The sequence below is a fragment of the Eretmochelys imbricata genome, chromosome 1 (genome assembly GCF_965152235.1).
Source record: "Eretmochelys imbricata isolate rEreImb1 chromosome 1, rEreImb1.hap1, whole genome shotgun sequence".
In the NCBI taxonomy this organism is placed as follows: Eukaryota; Metazoa; Chordata; order Testudines; family Cheloniidae; genus Eretmochelys; species Eretmochelys imbricata.
In genome coordinates this window covers 305754988-305769843 of record NC_135572.1, presented here as the reverse complement: position 1 = coordinate 305769843, position 14856 = coordinate 305754988, and the positions used below count along the sequence as shown (strand labels likewise).

The window sequence follows — 14856 nt, the reverse complement described above, 5'->3', positions numbered from 1 at the left end:
CAGAAACACATAATTAATAAACAATTGTAGTCAGATTTTTTTTTTTTGAGTGTTACATACTAACGTGAGGGGCACAATAGAAAAGCTAGGATGGGGAAGACACACCTATATAACAGATTCCATCTAAAGATCTGAAAGCACTTCAAAATCTTATTGAGTTAAGATCCTTACAGTATTCTTACAAGGTAGATAGCCATTTTACAGAGGTGCATTTTACATTTTTGCGGATACAGACTAACACGGCTGCTACTCTGAAACCTGTCATTTTACAGAGGGGCAACCTAAGCTACAAGAGTTTTTACAGGAGTTAGTGTTGGAGCTGGGAACAGAACCAGGGCATCCTGTCTGCTGGTTCCATATTCTTCATGCTGCTTCAAAGGTTGCATTTGAATTTCTATTACAAGTTCAGTTTTTCATGGTGGTGTTTCACTGGTGTTTGTCATTTGGATCAAGACCTAAACCTGGCATATAGGGCCGTGACTTTAAAGGGTCTTTGTTTCTATAGGTGTCAAACTAATGAGACTGCTTTTAATCTTTATACGGGGGGGGGGAAGGGAAGAGATTATTTCTTCACACATGTAACTAAAAAACAAAATCTTCAAAAATAATTTGGACAGCAATAAAGTGTTCCCTTTTATAAAAGCATCCCTCCAAAGAAGTCAAGGCATTTTACAAATATTAGTTAAAGCTATTAACACACACAGGAAGTATGTAAGGGGCATAGTGTAAAACCAGAGCTGTCAGTAAATTGAAAGTTGGTTATAACCTCTATGCATAACTCTAGTCTTCACTGTATTTCAGGGTCCTTAAACCCTGAACTTGGGGAAGCGCCACCACCCAGCTTTCTTAAGACCAGCTGACTGAAAAATATCCGTGGGACTGGAATGTTTACCCAAAATGTGCTGAAGCCTGCAGGCTGACTCTGTACTAGCTGTGCTCTTGTTCACCCAAGGCCCTGCTTCAGTAAAGAGCGTACTGGCCTTCTTTCTCAATTTAATCAAACACCATTACCTGCACTGAAGGCTTTAGGTGACCCTAGGGCTTGTCTATGTAGTGAGGCAATATGCTATATGGGGGTGTGATTTCTAAAGTGCATTAACATGTTGTTCATTAATTGGTCCATAGAGACCCTGCTGGTGTGCACTAAAGGTTCCCTAGTGCGCTTCAATCTAGAACTGTTTCAAACAGCACTAAATTAAACCAGCAGGGTCTACACTGGGGTTCCCAACATTGTATATGGAAAATAAGAAACAGGTTTTTTAGCACACTCCCCCCCCCCCCGACCCTCACCCAGCTGACATCGCGGAGAGGTATTGGTTTTTTGGGGGTGTGGGGGGTTGGTGACCCTTGAACCATGATGTGTATGTAGGCATTAAGCTGACAACCTAGGATAGGAGCATGCTGGGCTCCACAGAGCACGTGCCATGATCTGGAGTTCCCAGAATGGCCAGATGCATTACTCAGTCCTTGTCCACCTGAGGGTTGGAATGTATAGGACAGGATGGTGCACATGGTGCAATAGGCTCCTGCCAGACCAGGTGTGAGGGTGGCTGGATTCTCCTCAGCTCTGCCACTGACTCACTATGACATTTGTCAAGTCAGTCTCCCTCCCTGCCTTGGTAAGATGCATCTTGTCTACAGCAGCTTCCTCCACATGGAACATCTTAATGTATGTTGCTGCTCTGGCCAAACAACCTCCTGCTTTCCAGTAGCAAACAGAAAACCTCGGCGTGCCTGGGAATGACTGACATCTGCAATGAACAGACAGAGGGGTAGTGGGAGAGGCTAAAGCGAGACAGCACTGTACTCATGAGGACTTGGACTGAGGGAAACTGGTGTGTGTGTAAGGGGGGTTCCCAGTTCCCCATATTATAAGGTGCAGGGAACCACGGATACTTGACTACCTGGTCACTATTGCATCCTTGGTGGTGATCGGAAAGCTGAAAGCAGCAGTCACTTTAAAACAGGGGGAGGAAACCTGCTCCCCACAATAAAGTTCTTGTTGCTGCCCCCCGTGCGAAGTCATAAAATGCTGCACCATCCTAGGGAGAAGGCAGCTGATCCTGAAAGCAAACGGTTTTCACTCTCCTCTCTGTCCACCCTCCAAGGCTGCTTCCTGAGGTGGGTAAAGAGGGCCAAGGATCATAGCCTTTTATGTTTCTCCCCCTCACAGAACTAAGGGGAATCCTGCTTCCCCTGGGCACCCAGGGACTCTATCCTTTCCCCCCCCCCCCGCCCAGGGCCCCCTGACCCTTAATGACCTTGGCCCTCACCAGAGCTTCACTATCAACTCCAAGTCTCCTGCTCCACGCCCTGACCCCAGCCACCCTCATGTTACCTACGTCTGCAACCCGCTAAATTAGGAGGCATCACAAAGGACAGGGCCCACCATATGGAGCTGCCATCAACCCAGAAGAGGAGAGCGGGCCACAGGCTCTCTGTCCCTGCCCCTGCATGTCGCCCTACCAGAGACCCTCATTTCCCTGCATGGCCTCCCAGTCTCCCTTCAATTTACCAGCATGGCTGAAGATCTACTGGTCGCACTTGAATCTGGCCTGGTTGTCTATGGAGTGGCATTGCAAGTTTTCAACTAGTTGTAACCCTGTGGCTGAAATAAGAGATAAAAGGCACCACTACTGACTTAGCACAACCACCAATTTTTTATTATAATAAGGGACATCTCTTCTAATAAGGGTCTGTTGGCAACTTTAGTCTACACAGACCAACGAATGGGCCCTCTGCCATCAGGTGGATAATCAAGCACTGTAGGCCCAATTTGCACAGCTGGCCTCAGACACCAGCAGCTGCAGGAACAAGTTGAGGTAGCTCAGCTTGAGAATATTGTGCTGCGAATGCACTGTGCAGTGCCTTGCCCCGAACAGGGGCCTGCAATACCCGTGGCCCAACAGTTTGACAGGAACTGCCAGCGGTGTGGAGCTTCATGAAGCAGTGCAGCCTTCTGTTTCTGATGCGTCCCCAAATCTGTGCCTCTTACCAGGCCAAGGTGGAAATGCATTAGACTGCGCCTCCCTCAAGATGGAAAGCCATCGCCCAGTGTTGTCAGACTGGGATGCTTTTCTTCAATTGATGTCCACCATCTTCGGGGACCCACATCAACCATGAGTGCCACTGTTATGCAGCACCCTTCCGCCACCTCACAGTAGATTCAGAGTGGATTGAAGCAGCACAGCTGTACCAATTCCCATGGGGCTTATGGGAAGAAATCAAAGATGAGCTGGCCTGTGTAGAGATGCCAATGGGCCCAGATGCCTTTGTGGACCTGACCATCAGCACAGATAATCATCTGCGAGAACGAAGGGTGGAGAAAGCCTCCCTTAACATTTACCATGACCCCAGCCTCTGTATCACCTGCTGAACTCAGGCAAACCAGTCTGTCTCACCAGCAACTCACACTTGAAGAAATGGAACAATGCCACCGCCGTCACCTTTGCTTCTACTGTGGTAAACCTGGCCATGCCATTTCAGCCTGCCCAATACGAACACCAAACAGCACGGGGAAACAAAACTACCCAGGCCCAGTGCGGGGAACCAGTCTGGACCTTGAGAGAAGAAAACTTCCCCATGTCTAGTCCTTACTGAGATGCACCCTGAGCCCCATCCAACAGGCTTACCATTTGCAGGGTCTATCCAGCTGCACATTCCTGGGGGACCCCCCAACAGATTCCCCTCCAATCGGCCCTCCAACTCAGGAGCAGTAGACAATTTAATGGATGCAGCTACAGGCTGGGCCCTGCAGATCTCCCTGCTATACAAGGCATTACCTGACATGATCAAAATTACTGTCAGCTCCCCGCTGTCCTTGGGTCCAGTTGTAGAGGAGACTGTCCCCTTGTAAGCCATTATTCAGGGACACAGAGAAATAATACAATTCGGTGTGATCCATTCCCACATTTTCCCCTAATCCTTGGTATCTCCTGGCTGACCCTTCATGACCCTTCGTTCACTGGCGAGAACAGAGAGTCACCTTCTCATCACACTTCTGCCGACAGCATGGCCAGAGACCAGCAAACAAACAAACAAACAAAAGGATGGCAACCTCTGCCTCTGTGTCAATTACTGAGCCTTAAATCAGATAATCAGAACTGTTACTCATTACCCTGATTCCTGAATTATTGGACTGCATGGGGCTGCCTGCGTTTTCACGAAACTGGCTATCTGGAAAGCTTATAATCTAATCCATATCTGAGTAGGTGACTAATGGAAGACCGCCTTTGGACTTGCAACGGCCACTTGGAGTATTCAGTCTGACTAATGCTCAAGCAACGCTCCAGCATTTCATTAACCATGTGCTCAAGACCTGCTGGACCAGTTCGTGGTAGTGCACTTAGGTGATATATTGATATTTTCTAATGATCCGGACCAACGCACCACTCACGTCCACACAATCCTGGAGAGACCACGACAACACAGTCTCTATGCTAAACTAGAGAAGTCCATGTTTGATCAGACCTCTGTCCCCAGAAGGAAATAAGATAGATCTGCACAAGTCCAGGCTGTCCACGACAGGCAACAGGTGTGGCCTACAATGTTTTTCAGGCTTCACAAACTTCTACCTAAGGTTAATTTTGAATTTTTCAAAACAAGCTGAGTCCCTCACTGCCGTATTCCGAAAAAGTACGAAATTCCACTGGTCTCCTGAAGCCCACCACGCATTTGAGCAATTCACCACTTCTCCAGTATCGGTCTACTCTGACATGACACAAGCTTTTGTTGTGTAAGCTGATGCCTCTAATATGGTGATTGGGGCAGTTTTCTCCCCAAAGTGTGGACCCAAGCAAATACTGTGTCCCATCGTCTACTACTCAAGCAACCATACTCCTGCTGAGTGAAACTATGAGCTCCTGGCAATTAAGACCACCATTGAAGAGTGGCAACAAGTTGGAAGGGGCTCATCATCTGGTTCAAATGTTTACGGACCACAAGAACCTGGAGTACCTGCACAGGACCAGGGCCTGAAGCAGCAACAGCTCCAATCGGCCCTATTCTTCTCCTGGTTCATGGTCTTTACCATGACCTAGTATCCTGGAACCAGGAACGGGTAAGGCTCATGCCTTGTCCTGAATACATGCCCCTGACCCACAAGGCCCCAGTCTGGAACCAGCCCACATTCGCCAATCCCATAACTTTCTTAATGCAACTTGCTGCCAGGACCTGCATGCTCTCATCCGCTCTGCCTCTGTCTCCAGAATTCCATCCTACGAGTTGTGTCGTTCTCGACTGACAATGGCCAATGCCAAGAAGGGGATCATGTTTGTGAGGGACCCCATCTAGGTTCCACCTGGACCTGCAAGGGTGCCATGACTCCTTGACAGGACACTTAGAGTGATATAAAACCCAACATTTAATGTCCCATTTCTTCTGGTGGTCTTGAATGCGCCCCATGATAAACACCTTTGTAATTTCCTGCCATGTGGGTGCCTGCACCAAGATCCTTCACCAGAAACCCTGTGGTTTCCTCCAACTTTGGGACACCCTAATTCGGCCATGGAAAGCCATTTCCTTGGACTTTGTGGTGGAGCTATCAGAATCCAGTGGTTTCATGACCATCCTGACAGTGGTAGATCACTTTTCTCAGATGGCTCACTTTATTTCCTGCACAGGTTTACTCTCTGCGGAGGAAATTGTCTGGCTCTGGATAAACAGTGTAGTCCATCTTCATGGCCTCCTGGATCATATCACCTCTGACTGGGGACCACAGTTAATTGCCCACTTCTGGCATGAGGCTCAATGTTTATTAGGAGTCCATGTGCACCTGTCCTCTGCCTACCGTCCGCAGTCAAATGGCCAAACATAAAGAATCAATCAGATCCTTCAATATTTACAATACTGTAGCAACTTTATCACCAGGATGACTGGTCTTCACTGTTACCAAATGCAGAATTCTCATACAATAATGCAGACCACGCCTCCACAGGCCACAGCCCCATCTTTATCAGTTATGGTACCACCCCCAGTTTTACCCACAACGACCCGCATCCACTCCCAACCAATCTGCCTCAGACCTAGCAGAACACATCTATTTCATCCAAGCGGAGATGAAGGGACACCTTAAAAAGGCAAAGGAGGACTACAAAAAGCATGCGGACAAACATAGACAACAGGACCCCACCTGCTCCATAGGACAAAAGATACGGCTTTCAAGAAACACCTCTGTATGGACAGACACCCCCACCCTGAAACTAGAATATCGGTTTCTTGGCCTGTACTGATTTTGGCGACAAATCAACCTGGTCACCCTTGAGCTCCAGCTCCCTTGATCCCTTAGAGTCCACTTTGTGTTCCATTTCTCTCTTCTGAAACTATACACTGAGAACGCATGTCCCTGAACACAATCACCACCCGCACCACTAGAGATACAGGGACAAGAGGAAACATTCCTCATGAAGCCCTCGACCCTAAGATCAAATGGGGCAAATTATGGTGCTGGATCAGTTGGGAAGGTTATAGTTCAGAGGGAAGCACTTGGAAGTTTTCATGCTCCCACCGTGGTTCAGGCCTTCCATAGCAGCCACCCTGAGAAACCTGGACCCATGTTTCCCAAAGGACACCCCTAGGGGAGGGGTGATGCCATGACCCATGGGTCTCAAACTGGGGTCTGCATAGTTTATAGGAGCAGCCAAACTCCAACTCCCTCTCTGGCGCCTATTAATGCTTCCTTAGCTAGGACTCATAAATCCCAGCCTGTTCAAGATTCCTCCCCTGCAGTCCTATTGGTGGACTCCAAGAGCAGCTGATTGGCCTGCTGGCCCTAATTAAGCCATCAGCAGGAACAGGAAACTGTCTGAACAACTGCTCTCCACCTTGTCTGGACTGTGTGCCTTGTGCTTCCTGCAGCTTGATTTCTTGGCATCCTGCCCCAGTGTGACTCCTGGCAACTGATTCATGGGTCTGACCTCCAGTTTGTCTCCTGACTCTGACCTCCTGGTATCCTGGCCCAGCTGACTCCTGACTTATTTTCTTGTGATTGTAGACTCTGGCTCTGACTGCTAGGTCTGGCTGCCCATGACCCATCTGTGACACACCTCTGAATTCGGGTCAGTGGCTTCACTTACATGAGTTAGGCAGAATTTTTCAGTACATTATAAAGCTCTTTGCTGTGTGATAACTTACAGAAGCATATAGCCTTTAAATGGGTTTAGTCTGGAAATTTTTAGCCTTGAATTTCCTCCCTTGTTGGTGGTTTAAGCCAGACAAACTTTCAAACATGGGTGCCTATAATTGGCACTTACACATCTTATTTAGGCAATTGTGTACCGATTTTAAGTGCCCTAAATTATCCCATAGGTGCCTAAATATGGTTTTAGGTGCTAACTTTTTAAGCATTCACATTTGAAAATGTGATATTTTTAAAATTAAAATGAATCCCTTTGCATTTTGGTCCAGGCTTCCTGCATTCTTAGCTTGTCTCTGAACCCTGATGAACCTTTGTAGTCTTTGTGGTGACATTATATTGTGGGTGATGAACAGGGGGAACTCCACAATCAAGAAGATTGTTGAATAATTCAAATGTATTTGAATTACATATAGAATAAGAATTACTTGATTATATTTTAATATCTCTTCTGTCCTTTTAGCTACAGATTTGATGTGAGAGAGGATTAAAAAGAAAGACAGAGATTACTTTCTTCCTAACATCAAATTCAACCTGACAGAAGTGCATAATATGTTTCTATTTAATCATTAGTTCAATCAAGTTTTGCCTTAAATTTCACATTCTGATATTCCAAGGTTAGTAAAATCAAAATAGCATATTTTTGATGGAATTCAGGGACCTAAAATATTCCTTTCTTTCTAAAATAGATCTCTTCAGCCCTGCAGACTGTACCCATTAGATGGATATAGAAGCAGAAGGTAGAACCTTTCCTGTGTGTGTGGGCAAAGGGCAGGCATTTGATAAATGAGTGGAGAAGCCTGTGTTGGTTTCTGAGAAGGAAACAAAAGAATCAGAGGACTAGTAATGAAAACAGGGACAGCCCTGGAAGATTGACTGCAGTTTTCCATTGCTTATTTTATCTGGTATTTTATTTTTTGTTTCTGGTAACTACAGTACAAAAAAGAAATCCTGTAGCAATGTGTTAAAACAACAATAGTGTTTGCAAGGGATTAAAAAAATAAACCCGGGTAAATCATGGCTTCTTTTATCATTATATTACTGTTTAGTTTTCAGACCTGTATATATCACGGGAAGAAGTTATGGTGGCTGAAGAAGAAGAAAACAGTTTCAGTGAAAGATAGCATGGTTGTCCTTGAATGACTATTATCTACTTCCTTGATCTGACTTTCTTAAGTTCAGAATTTACACTTCTGACAATTCTTCTACAGCTCTGCAATGTAGAAACCTTCAAAGACTTGATGTTTGCTTCATGTAAAGGAACCTCTCAGCACGAAGAGCATTCCATGGGTGTCAGTAGAGATGGGGAGAAGCTGATGCTTGCTAACAAAGAGGAGCCCATCCCCAAACACCTGAAATTTTGTGAAAGCTCACCTCCAAACTTGACAGCTTGGGCCCACCTCTACTTGAAAATAGATATGGCAGTCATGTTGCATGGCAATGCACGTAGCTAGTATAAGAAGTATCTGCTCCACAAATGATCATGATTTGCTCTCTCCTGGCACTATGCATTTATTTTAAAATGTTAAATTTAATCAAGATGTAGTATCAGCTCACCTATAATTCACATAGAGGTTCTAGCAAACTTTTCAGTGTTCACAATAATGATGCTGTTTTCATGTTGGTCTCTCTGCTTGGCTTTTATCCAGCCTGTTAGGTAAAATTAAGGCCCAGAAAATCGGATTATTACATCCCAAGGGGAAGGACTGATAAGCAGCAGATGATTGTTGATCTACTTACTACTCTGCGTTGGTGGTGTTTGAGGTGCTGCTAGATGCAAAGCCAATTTGTTAACAATTAGTACTCATTAGAATCATTTCCTGTTATTGATTTTAAATATTTGACAAAGCACTTTTAGGAAACTGTACCCCAAAAAAGTGGCTTTACATCAGAGATTAGCCATTAAAAATCTTCAGGGCTAATGTCAATCTTAACTATACTGGTTTCATTGGTTTCAGAGTAATTATTTTTGCTTTGGAGTCCACCTGCTATCCTGTATAGTTTAAAGATGCTTTGGAAAAAGGACATAATTCTTAATTAGTGGAGGTTCTAAATGAGGCAGAGTAGAAATAAAAGAAATCTTGGTTATTATTATTTTTTAAAGGAGACTCGGTTTGCTACAGTCAGGATTTCTATCTTTAAGAAACTTACTGATTACATGCTGTAAAATACAGGAATTAGTGAGCACATGAAACTAAATACGTGAGTTCCATTGCCTGTAGCATTTAGCATGTAGGTTTAATTTTAAATGGCTCCTTGCCTTTATCTACTCACTGAGAATGGTAGAGCTATTAAAATCTAATTTGCAAACAGTAAAATTAGACACGATGGCATGATATAATAGAAGCTTTTGAATTTTTAAAAGTCCAAGAGGGTATATCTATTCATTTTCCTAAAAAATTGGGGTTGATAAAGTTTACTATAATTGCTATTTAACTGTGTATGTACATGGTAAGTGTACAAAGTGTGACTATAAATTTCATGTGACCACTCTCTGTGTACATTTATACACCATGTGTATAATCATATATACATAGTATCTACACTCATTATGTAATCACACCCACACATTATAGACTCGCAGTTATGGTATCCTTTCTTCTTGTCTTAATGCTGGCATTTCAATTAGATTTGGCGATATCAAAAGTGAATGAAGCATTACAGCCGTATGGGTTTGTTTTCTCTCCTTCCTTTTTTGCTTTAGATATTCAACAACATAAGTTATCACAATCACTCTTTAAAATGCATAGCAAATATTTTTAAAATAAATTTAGTCATTCCTGTTGCACAAGGTGGAGACCTAAGGTAGGAATTAACTTTGTGCCCCAGAAATTCTTACTCATGAATTAGTCTCATGATCACTGATAAAATTAAAGGGCAAGTGTGCATTGCTCTTTCTTAATCTCTCTAACCTTAATAAACAGAGATAGTATTGACACAAGTGAATTTTGTTTAACCACACTACATTTGCTTCTTAATTAGTGAATATTCATCTGTCATCAACAGCAGCTATGACACCCCTCCCTGCTAACACATTCTGTCATAAATAATCAATGAGTCTCTATTAATATTCATGAGTTAGAATCTGTGTAGTCATGTGCACTGATGCAGACACAGGGGGAGTGTTGCCATGAACTGAGTCGAAACTCTGTGTGTATATGTGAGTGTAAGATACTTAGGGAAAGGGAAGAAGAGCATGCTGCTACACACTACCCTGGCTTGTGCTTCCAGCTAACAGTGGTGTGTCTGTGTTTCTGTGCTGGAGTGACTGATGAAAAACAGTAGTCAAGTCTGGAGGGTGATTCCCTGTCAGTGCATTTGCCTTTCAGTTCTGGGGAAATTAGAAGCTTTGCTCTTGCTTTGCTTATTAGAATGGGCTGCAATCTGTGCACTTTTCAGAAGAGAGAGGAACACTACAAACTGCTCTATGAAGTTTCACAGGTGAGTGCAGAGGATATTGCCAGTGACTCCAGAGTAAGAAATTGTACTCCTTTAAAGATAGTAAGTAAAAAGAAATGCTCTTTTTTTTCCCCTGTGCAAATTGTTAGTGAAGTTGTTCGTTTTTTGGTTTTTTTTAATTATTTTTGGGTGACTGTTGTTTTTTGTTTCTTCGCCACTCCCCCTTCAGATGACTTCCTGTGGGATTCTTTTAACATTTTTGTGCATCTTCTGCCAAGATGTCAGTCATATAACAGCAGTCTCATTGAATCATATCTGTAATGTTTTAAGGAAGCCCTTTGCTTTGGTAATAGGATTGTGATTTCAAGTCAGTGTTACACTGATGCCTCTGCAAATGCTGGGATTTAGTATGTCCATGATCTCAGGTATTTCTAACTAATGGAAGAAAGTTTTATGTCATGTCTGTGATGGCCAAAAAGTGTGTTTGATTTTCTGAATAATTTAAAATACTGATTTGGTTTAAAATAGTTCATTTGTATTTTTTGAAGTGGAATAATTTCAAGGAATGATGTTTATCTCAGCTCTTGTTTATACGTTCTTTGTGTTATTTCTCTTTACCACTAGGCAGAGATCTTAATACCCTGTAGTTATCTGCGTCTGTCCCAGCAGCAGGAATATTAGCGTAGCAGTGTGCTGTTACATGTTTCCAGCTTGTTCAGAGGAAGGGAAAAAAGGAGAAATTAGCACTTAATATAATATCTCAGAATTTTGCACAAATACTGTTGAGTCAGTATTTGATTTGAGGCTTTTTGTTTGTTTGCTTTTGGAATTTCAAAATCTGGCAAATTAAAGTTTAGTGCCTTTTAGCATCTGTTCTCTCCTTCTCTATAATTTGTCCAAGCTCTGTCTGACACATTGCTTTTGACAGAGGCTGAACACTTACAGTTTTGGACTGCAATGCTGATGACAGGCAATATTGAGAAGAAAACAGCTTAGAATGTTGGTGGTCTATTGGCACAGCGGTAGCTAAGTGCCCACTGCCTACTGCTTCCCTCAGAGTTTTTCTTGACGTGATTCATTTCACAGTGGGCTAATTACAAAGTAGATTCTCTACTCATGAAACAGCCTCCTCAGTTGCAATGGTAATGCGCATTTTCATGGTAATGTGATCAGAGCCTCATTAGCCAGTTTCCAAAATGATCCTCTGCATTAATTAAATATAAAAATGACTCTTTTTATCACCATAGAGAGGAAAAAGAAGATTAACATTGTTAATTACCATTGATGGCAATACCTCTGCTTCATTTTTTACCACAAACTAGCAACCATATTCAATCCTAAAATAATATCCATTTGCAGATAACCTGTCAGCTGCTTTGACTCATGAAGATGGTCTCTAGGTGGAACACTTTCCTTTAGCTCAGTAGTTAATCATAATTTTATCATTATGTTTTCCTGACAGCTACAGTACAGGGAAAAGCAAAGCAACATTTTTTCCATACTCTCCACAGCTCTGAATTGCCAGACTGATCTGAAAGTGTAAGATAGAGAATGCAGTAGGTCTCACCCTGCTTTACAGTGCTGAGGAATAAGGAATTCAGATTGTGCTGTAAAAGAGACCAGAGCTTTCTTAAATGATGACTGTAGGTATATAAGGAAGAAGGCTACATCTATTTTAGAGCTAGTGCATTTTCAAAATCTTTCTTGCAGTGACATTCAGTAGTAGTAAATACTAACACAATCTTAAACAAGACAAAGTGGCTGGGTTTTGTTAAGGGATTCGAGAGGAATCCTTCCCTTTATTTATGTAGTATCTATTCTGCTGTTGAGTTGCAGTGTTTGTGGTCATTAATGACAGAGATGGGAAAAGAACTAAGGCTTTTACTTTTACTCTGGCATTTGCCAGATAAGATGGAATACCTAGAAGAGTTTGAGTGAGTTTTTGATGGGAGTAATGAGCAGTCAGCCCCCAGCTTTGCATCCTGAATTGTTGGAGAAATATCACTGCTACAGTATTGAAGGAGAGCAGTAAGTGTCTTATGACACCATGCCTGGTTCTGTATGGATTTGCAAACTGGTTTCTATCTTTGATCCAGTATTTATGCAATTTGGTGCCCACATGGCAGTGAGCATGTTTTTGCCCAGATGTTCCGGTTAGGAACTTCTAGCAACAGCTACCATAACATCCTGTTTACATACTGACTTAAAACTAGATGCTGGAGTAATTGATCTATTAAAACAAGCCTACACAGACATTAATACTTGACTTGCAAAATCCTTTTTAATTGTACAATCTTGTAATTCCTAGACCTGGTCTCTTCATCTGCACAATTGTGGAAGAGCTTGGAACAAGTTAGTCTGTCAGGGACATGAACTGATTGAGGATGAACAGTGTCTCACTGACATATGTGGATCAGCTAGGTCAATTTATATTCATATAAGGAAAGCAATCCTACGATTGTACCTCACCTTTCAGATGCTGGACTACCTGCTAATGTGAGTTGTGTGTGCACTACCATATTTATAGATACAGTAAACAAAGAAAAGTGTGTTTGCTGAGGAAATCCATGCAAACACAATGAGGCATGTTATTTTACTGCTGTTTGTAGTGAGGTCAAATTTAGCTCTGGAGAGATTAGTGTAGCAGGGCTGATGGGAAATGAAGACATCATTAGAATATTTATATTTTTTTTCCATTTTCCAGACTGCTTCAGGTTCACAATGAGATAGTTGGTCTCAGGATGAGGATACTCAATCAGAGTGCAGCATTTATTTATGCAAGAACATTTTATTTTGGTAACTGCACCTTACACATATAGATCAGGATTAAAAACAAAAAGTCAAACACAGAATTTCCAAGAATTAATATGTAAGATATGACTGAGTGCTGGAGACTTTATGACTTTAAGTGCCTCTTCACCTACCCTCAGGGTATCAGAACTCCTCAGCTCTCTCACTTTAAGTACCTATCAGACTAAAATTATAACTCTGAGTCCTCCTCTGCACATCCATACAAGTATAGAAATCGAAGTACTGTGGTAATTTCAAATTTACAGTCCTTCACATTAATACTTTTTCAATTAGTGTTTCACATCTTCTGTGCATTATACAAACAGTTTTGAGCTAATTAAATATATACCTACACTTCCCGAGCCAAGGAATTACAGCAAAGAACGCTACATTGGATAGGTGATATAAGTCATAGTGGGTGATTGTGAGCAATTATCAGCCCTAGGGGGCTGATGAGGATTTCTCCAGAATAATGTAGGGGCAGAGAGGAGTATGCCGGGGCAAGAGTGGGTGGAACAGGAGGACACAGGGCTCTATGATCCTCGGTCAGCGTGTTGATCTCTATGGCTGCTCCTCATCCAGGGCTCATTGAAATCAATACTGGTATTAAAAATAACACCTAGATCTTCAAACAAGATCATTGTACTAGACTCTGTAACCACATAAGAGACAGTCCCTGCCTTGAAGAACTTACAACCTAAATATAAAAGAGACAAAGGATGAGAGTGGGAAACCGAGGCATAAAAGAGGTGAAATGATCTACCTAAAGCCACACAGCAAGTGAGTGGGAGAAGGCTTACTGAGTTCCAGTCCAGTACCCCATTCACCAGAAGAGTGGTTTTCAAACTTTTTTTCTCATGAATCAGTTGAAGAAAATTGTTGATTCGCACAATGCAACGGAGCTGGGGATGAGGGGCTTGAGGTGTGGGAGGAACTCTGGGCTCGGGTGTGGGTGTGAGGGCTTTGGGGTGGGGCCAGGAATGAGGGGTTCAGCGTGTGGGTGGGGGCTCTTAGCTGGGGCAGGGAGTTTGGGTGCGGGAGGTAGTCAGGGCTCTGGGCTGCAGGCTCTGGGGTGGGGCTGGGGACGAGGGGTTTCGGGTGCATGAGGGGGCTCTGGGTTCGGGGGGCTCAGGGCTGGGACAGGGGGTTGGGGTGGGGACGGGGTCAGGGCTCTGGGCTGGGGTTGCAGTCTCTGGGGTGGGGCCAGCGGCTCTGGATTTCGGGGGACTCAGGGCTGGGGCAGGGGATTGGGGCGTAGGGTTGGGGCGCAGGCTTACCTTGGGCGGCTCCCAGTCAGCGGAGCAGCTGGGGTGCTAAGGCAGGCTTCCTGCCTGTCCTGGCACCGTGGACCGTGCTGCGCCTCGGAAGCAGCCAGCAGCAGGTCCAGCTTCTAGGCAGAGGCATGCAAGCACCACCCCCTCCAGCTCCCATTGGCCAGGAACCAGCCAGTGGGAGTGTGGAGCTGGTGTTCGGGGCGGCTGTTAAAAATCCCATCAGTGGTGCTGCCCGGCTAAGGCAGGCTAGTCCCTACCTGT

The 14856-nt window shown here is 43.7% G+C and overlaps 1 protein-coding gene across 3 annotated transcripts in view; it reads left to right on the top strand.

Moving 5' to 3' along the window:
* The window catches only part of PDZRN4 (PDZ domain containing ring finger 4), a 386496-nt gene that overhangs the window by 201646 nt on the left and 169994 nt on the right, over positions 1–14856 (top strand). The window contains exon 1 of one of the 3 annotated variants that reach the window (XM_077807775.1): positions 10505–10573. The exons of the other annotated variants lie outside the window; for them this stretch is intronic. Coding sequence (XP_077663901.1) covers positions 10505–10573 — 69 coding nt within the window. Of the gene's footprint in view, positions 1–10504; positions 10574–14856 lie in introns of those variants that run through there. 3 annotated transcript variants of the gene reach the window in all.